The sequence below is a fragment of the Oreochromis aureus genome, linkage group 16, assembly GCF_013358895.1.
Source record: "Oreochromis aureus strain Israel breed Guangdong linkage group 16, ZZ_aureus, whole genome shotgun sequence".
In the NCBI taxonomy this organism is placed as follows: Eukaryota; Metazoa; Chordata; class Actinopteri; order Cichliformes; family Cichlidae; genus Oreochromis; species Oreochromis aureus.
In genome coordinates this window covers 28958949-28966614 of record NC_052957.1, presented here as the reverse complement: position 1 = coordinate 28966614, position 7666 = coordinate 28958949, and the positions used below count along the sequence as shown (strand labels likewise).

At 40.4% G+C, this 7666-nt stretch overlaps 1 protein-coding gene across 1 annotated transcript; it reads right to left on the bottom strand.

The window, feature by feature from the left end:
- Positions 1–2770: 2770 nt before the first annotated feature.
- LOC120433510 (olfactory receptor 4C12-like) lies at positions 2771–3718 on the bottom strand. Its single transcript, XM_039599790.1, has one exon. It carries the CDS (start codon positions 3716–3718, stop codon positions 2771–2773), a length of 948 nt encoding a protein of 315 aa, XP_039455724.1.
- Positions 3719–7666: the final 3948 nt, after the last annotated feature.

Here is a 7666-nt window from a genome sequence, read left to right as displayed (position 1 = left end):
TAAAAAGTATTTCCTGTTTTCATTCTTATCGAATGCCACGCATTGATGAGCAACTGGAAAGACTAGGAAAGTCTAAATACATCACCTTAGATGGTGTAAGGGTTACTGGCAAGTGCCTTTATCCTCTATAGAATACACAGCTTTTCAGATTCCAGGAATGTTTTGTTTTTTTTTCAGTACACCATTTTGCACTTTGGTCTTCACTGGGGCATCTGCAACTTTTCAAAGGTTGATGGACATTACCCTTAATGGTTGTTCCAAGTTTGCAGCTGCCTACCTGGATGATGTGGCGATTTACAGTGAACCTTGGGAGGAAAACCTGCAGCATCTAAAGGTTGTGATGGTAAAGATCCAGAAGGCTGGTTTGACTCTGAATGTGAGCAAGTGTACCTGGGCACAAGAAGAAGTGAAAGATCTAGGATACATTGTTGGCCATGGACAAATAAAGCCGCAAATTAAAAAAATAAAAGCTATACAAACAATCCCCAGACTGAGAAAACAAGAAGCAAGTGAGGTCATTTCTGGGCTTGGTTGGATGGTATCCAAGTTTTATTCTCCATCTCTCAACCTTGGCAGCCCCTCTTATAGAATTAATGAGAAAAAACACCTCTAAAGTGATGTGGAATGATGGCTGTGAACATGCCTTCCAATCTCTAAAGAGGGATTTCTGAAGCACCTGTTTTGCAAAGCCCTGGAACAGAGAGAAGCTGGTGAAAAAAAACTTGTACTTTTCTTAAGTAAGAAGCTGTTTGACAGGGAGAAAAAGGTACTCTGTGGTAGAAAAAGAAGGACTGGCAATTAAGTGGCCTACTGACTTTTTGAAATATTACCTCCTTGGAAGAGAATCTACTCTTCAGACGGATCACAGACCCCTGGTATGGATGCACTCCAAGCAACATCAAAATGTGAGGATACTGTGCTGGTGCCTAGTGCTCCAGCCGTACCAGTTCACCATCCAGCATTTTCCAAGCATCTCATTGTCCAAGAATCTTATTGCTGACTATCTTTCCATTTGCCGGATATGTTTCAAGCAGAAGGCAGGGTAGTGAGTAATGTTGGGAAGCACTAATGCAGCAATATGTTTGCAAGTTACCTCTGTGGTAGCCATCTTGTTTTTCCTGTAAAGAGGAAGCCCGACTTAATTAATTAACAGTTCTTTTATAGGCCAGTTTGAATTGAGAAGTTGTGGTCTCAGAGTATATAAAGCTGGCAGGAAACGGATAGGGGGGCATTTTGGAAGTTGCTGTATGTATGTGCAAGATTTTGTCCAATAAACTAAGGATTAATTACTTCAGTTAAGACGTGAGTTCAGTTAAGAGTAATGTCTGATGTGTTCCACACCACACCTCTCCGCTTAACATTTTCTAACCAGCCTATAGCACATACAAACAACAGAAGCCGACCTTTTCCTCTGTACTTTTTCACCTTAACTGTTTCACTTTTGTTTTCCCATCTTTATCAAACACTTCTTCCACTAAACTCTATTCTACAAGGTGCATGAGATCACAAGGAAGACAGGGCCGACTGAGATTTGATTGGGGAATCCAGTGTCAGTAATGAAAATGAAGAATGGGTTGCTGTGATGGTGAGCGGCGGCCCTTCAGGCCGACCTGGATAGTTGTATCAACAAAGAACAATAATTATACTGGTCGGTCCGCTGGGCTAATGCCCAGTATGCCAGATTACCAGTCTCTGAACACAACACACTGTGGTGTTTAACCAACAAATGTGTGTTCCTTACAAATGTGGTATTATGTAAGGATAAATAAACAGGCTTTCCAGCAGTACAAGATTCATTGCCTAAAAGCAAAACTGACAAAACACACATTTCCTCACTTTTTATGCTATGTTTATATACACGCCACTCAGATATCATGGCACATATGGAGTAATAAATGAACCAGTGAAAGAGACAGGATAAATAGTCAAAGTAATGATGAAAACAACCCAGGTACATGGAGCTTTAATTAAATCCAAATAAATGATAGCAGAATAAACAAAATACTGTAAAGCAAATTAAAATTTCTACATTTCTGTGCTTTATCATTATTCATTCTTTATATATTTATTTCTTGAATTAATAATTTAAAGAAATTCGACAATATTAATGTCAAATTTCAGTTGATTTTTTTCAGTTAGCTGTAACTAAAGCACAGCTGGTGTCTATATAAAGAACAGTGCATTTGTATAACTTTTTTTATTAATTGCTCTACCTAAAGATTTTAGCTTTCATGTTATTAGAACTTTTCAGGTCTGAAACTATAATTCTCACACCCTATTCTCTTACTGAGCTTAACAAGTGGTAACTTAAAAAATAAAATCAATAAAAATGTAAATCGACAGGTGTAGAAGAGAGCTATGAGAACATTAATCAACAGTAACAGAGGTTATTATATCAAAATGAAAAGAGTAATTCCTCTTACTAAGGTACCTGTAGGAACAGTTCCACTTTTATGTTATGAATCATCAGTACTATCAATTTTAAAATTACTAGTAATATTTAAACAGCAAAATAAATAATACTGATGTCAAGCAATTTTATTTTTCATTTTATATTTCTTTCCACAGATACAAAATATATATATATATATATATATATATATATATATATATATATATATATATATATATATATATATATATATATATATATATATATATATATATATATATATATATATATATATATATATATATATGTATACACAAAATGTGTTCTGGAAGGCATGATTTGATGATGTAAAACTCATTATAGAACAAATGACTGTACTTAGCATCCAATTTTAATACAAGAAATTATTTTGCCCTGACAAAGCAGCTTTTTTAGATGTTTAGAAATTTCCTTCATTTTCAGCCCATATACAAATGGATTAAATAAAGGGTGATAGAGCACTATTTGTAATGTCATTATTACGCGTACAGTTTTTGGAAAACCTAGTTCCACCCGAGCTATGCTTATATCATACACAAAAAACACAGAGGCACTGATTAAAACTAAGAGATGGGGTAAACAAGTCTCTGCAGCTTTCTTCCTAATTTCTTTACAACTTTGATAAGAAACAATAAATATTATTGTGTATGTGAAAACTATGAAGAGCATAGGAAGTATTGCAAGATCTAGTAAACCAACCACACCAAAGACAGTAATTAATCTTGATCTTTGACACTGAAGAGTGTAAACTGCATTATTACAAAATATTCCTTTTATATTAGAGTCACACAGTTTAGCTTCAGCACTCGCTATTGCTTGGACAGCAACATGACAAGCAGGTACAAGCCAAGCCACAACCAGGAAAATACTCACAGTAGTTTTTGTCATGATAGTTTGATATTCCAGAGGTTTACATATAGCCACATATCTGTCATAGGCCATGGCAGCCAACAGAGGTAACTCTGAACCACCTAGAGTGTAAAATATAAAAAACTGAAAGAGGCAGGCTGAATATGTTGTGACTTGTTTTTCAGATAAAAAGTCAATCAGAAGTTTTGGGTAAACAGTTGTGCTGTAAAGAACAGAGTTAAGTAGCAAAGCTACAATGAAAATGTACATAGGCTCATGGAGGTTTTTATGAGTAAAGATTAAATACACAATAGTAGAATTAGTGCAGATTATTAGAATATATAATGTAAACATAATAAAAAATAAAATATATCTGTAGTTGTTAATTTCCGTGTACCAGTCCAGAGTTAGAAAGGTAACATTTAACTCTTTATCCATTATTGTTTTCAAAGACAAAACATTTGCTCATAAAACAAATTGCATAACAACTATGAATAGAAAACTTAAAAAAAAAAAACTAGAAAGAATTATGCCAACATGCAACAGGCGTTGTTCTGCTTTTCATAAAGGTCTCTGAACTTAAAATATATCTTGGAGAGCATTCATTACCAAGATTCACATAGTTATTCATACGAGTCTGTGGAAGGTTTTTATTATTTTGCTTCATCCTCAAGGGAGGGAGAGTTCTGAACCATCATTGTTCTGCCTTTTTGTAATTGATGCTTTGGGAATGTACAATTAATCCTTCCTTTCTGTTTAATGTGAACATTCAGGACAGCAACACTATCTCACTTTATAAGTATAAAATTAAAAGTAATACAAGACCAGATGTTTAAACAAAGAAGAGTAAAAAATAAAAATGAATGAAGTCAATAAGAACAATTCTCTCGCACACAGTAATTTCAAGGTGCCAACATATGCTTTCAACATAAAATAAATGTTCTTCTCAAATCATTGATTAGGTGACTTCATAGCAGTATTCATGTTGGTGATGTCCTTTGTGCAAAAACTGTTCAAAAGTCTACTTTTGTGTGTCCTGTACCATTAGCCCAAAACCAGAAAATCTTATACAAACTAAGTGCAAAAATGAGTAATGCAATGAGCATATGACCAGAACAATATACCAGTGGGTTATTTGATTATGTTCATCAGTGTGACAGCCTGGGGGGAAGAAACTCTCTCTGTAGTGTTTGGTTTTTGTAAACAGTGCTCTGTAGCACCTACCTCAAAGTGGCAGTTTGAAGAGTTTATGTCCAGAATGTGAGGGGTTTGCAGAAATGTTTTCTGCCCATTTCCTAACACAGGACCTGAACACGTTTTGGATGAAAGAGTCCCTCAAGATTCAAAATCTTTTTTCTGTGGTCAAACTTTCAAATGTTTTTTTTTAGTGTTCCTGTGCAAAAGAGAGTGTGGGTTTTGATTTGTATTCAAGTTTTATGGCAATAGTTTCGCCATTGTAAGATGGACCCACACACGCAATGGGTGTGTTCACAGTTTTCTGTGAGTGTCATATGTTTTGGTTTAATTCCTGTTAAGATTTGCTAGTTCTTAGGTTTTGGTTTCTGTGCTCCCTCTGTTTAGTGTCTAGTCTGTGTCTCTGTGCTCTCCCTGGTCCCACGTCTCCTGTCTAAGTCATCCTGTGTTTCCCTTCTGTCTCCCATTTCCTGATTACCACCCTGTGTATTTTAGTCCTTTGCCATTCCCTGCTTGTTGTCGCATCGTACCCTCATACATGTGGGGTTTTCCTGTGCTCCGTGTTCCCCTGTAACTCCTGGTTTCCTGTTCCATAGCCCTAACTTCTAGTTTTCCTGTTTTGGTTTTGTTTTGAAATGTTCAAGTGTTTTACATGAAAATAAATTTCTCAGAACAACACAATCATTGCCTTGTGCTGACTGAATTCCTCTTTGCAAGAATAAACTATTCAAAATACAACTCCAGTAGCGTGACTTCTTTTATTTAATGCACTAAATTAGCACAACAGTCTTCTGAGAGGTAATCATTAGTGTAGAGGGAGAAGAGCAGCAGAGAGAAACAGAGGCAAGAGAGAATAGAATGACCTGAGTAAGTGATGTAAGTGATTTAATCCTATGATGGTCAACCTCTTTGGTTTAGTACAAGTACACCAAGTAACTGTTTCACTGTGTCATATACATATTGTCAGGGAAGGACCCTCATTGACAACGTGTCAAAGAGAGGCCAGTACGTAATATGTGGACCCAAACGCAGTTACAATCACAGACAGCAACAACCAGATTTAACACAAACCTTCATTGAAAAACACAGGAATAAACAATGACATTAAAAGAGTGTACATGGCACAGGGGTCGTGAACGTGAAGGGTCTGAAACAGAGGAACAGCGTGGTTAAGTGAAGGAAACAGAGGCTAGAGGGAATAAGAATGACCTGAGTAAGCGATGTCTTGCTTGGCAGGTAAGAGGAAGATTTCCCCGGGGAACTGAGGTAAGCATAAGAAGAAAAGGCCGTGTAGTACTAACACAGGTTTGCAGACCGTCTGGCAAAGAATAGTTGTAGATGCTTGTCCTAAATACTGCTGGTTGATTGTAGACAGGTGAAGATGAGAGCTGTGGTTGAGGGGGGTTTCCCCCCAGACGTGGGAGTGCTGAGACAGTGTGGAAAAATACAACCATTCACAAGACCATGATACATGTCTGTTCCCAGTATAAAACAGGAAGTAGTTTATAAATGAACGTTACCGGTAAACATCTGCCACATGTGCATAAACGGTAAATATCTGCCACGGTGAGCAGATGTTTACCGTTTATGCTTTTACTTCCTTACAAGTAAAGTAAATGTGTTGGAACTCGCTACTCTGTGTCTCACTTTATAAGTGAGAATTTTTCTAACAAGCCTATAGCACATTTGAACAACAGAAAATGACGTCCTTTGAAAACAGGCACATTTAAATTCCAGGTTTCTAAAAAAAAAAAAAACATAATATCAATATATAAGTGTGATGTATGCGACAGACACTCACACACACACACACCGTTTTTGCTCACGAAAACGTTTTTATTTATGATAACAATGCACCGTGACAGCTCGTCCCGGTCCAGCACGCTCCCCGCTCGACTCTGCCGTCACTATATAAACACACAGAAGGAAAAAAACACTCATCACACAATCGCCACCACCTGTGGCTCACCTGCCTCCCACTACTGTCCCCCTGAGCTCACCGCTCCACCCCTCCCCTGCAGCTACGCCAGGGACCACACCTCCGCCACCCCCCCGAACCTACTCCCCCAGCGCGCGAGAGAGAAATCGTCCACAGCCATCTGTGCCCCCGGCCTATGGACCACCTTGAAGTTAAAGGGCTGTAAAGCCAGATACCACCGGGTGATCCGGGTGTTGGCATCCTTCATGCGGTGGAGCCACTGCAGCGGGGCATGGTCCGAGCAGAGGGTGAATGAGTGCCCCAGGAGGTAAGAGCGAAGGGAGTCGACCGCCCACCGGATAGCCAAGCACTCCTTCTCCACTGTACTGTACCGCCTCCCCGCTCGGACAGCTTCTGGCTAATGTAGAGCACGGGCGGTCGACCCCCCTGCACTGCTGGGACAAAACGGCCCCAGCCCTCTGTTCGAGGCGTCAGTCTGCAGAACAAAAGGGAGGGAAAAGTCAGGAGTGTGGAGCAGCGGCTCTCCACAGAGAGCTTTCTTCACCTGCACGGCCCCATTCACTGGACCAGATCCAGAGCACCCTTGCGGGTGAGATCAGTCATGGGGCTGGTCAGCTCCGCAAACCCGGCACGAAACGGCGGTAGTAACCCGCCAGCCCCAGGAACCATCTCACCTCCTTTTTTTTCGTCTTGGGCGTGGGCAGGATGCTAGAGCCGACGTTTTCTCTACCTGTGGACGCACCTGCCCACCCCTCAAGTGGTACCCCAAATACTGAACCTCCCTCCGTCCAACCGCACACTCCTTCGGGTTGGCCGTGAGCCCCGCCTGCCTCAGGGACTCCAGGACCGCGGCCACCCGCCGCACATGCTCCGCCCAGGTGTCACTGTAGATGATGACGTCATCCAAGTAAGCGGCAGCATACACAGCGTCTTGGACGCAGCACCGGTCCATGAGGCGCTGAAAGGTGGCAGGAGCTCCGAACAAGCCAAACGGAAGAGTGACGAACTGGTACAAACCGTACGGAGTGGAGAAGGCCGTTTTCTCCTTGGACTCCACAGACAAGGGAATCTGCCAGTAGCCCTTGGTTAAATCTAGTGTCGTGAAAAAACGGGCCGTGCCTAACCGGTCCAGGAGCTCGTCGACCCGGGGCATGGGATAAGCATCAAACTGTGACACCCCATTCACTTTGCAATAGTTGACACAGAACCGTATAGACCCATCCTTCTTCACCACGAGAACGATGGGGCTACAC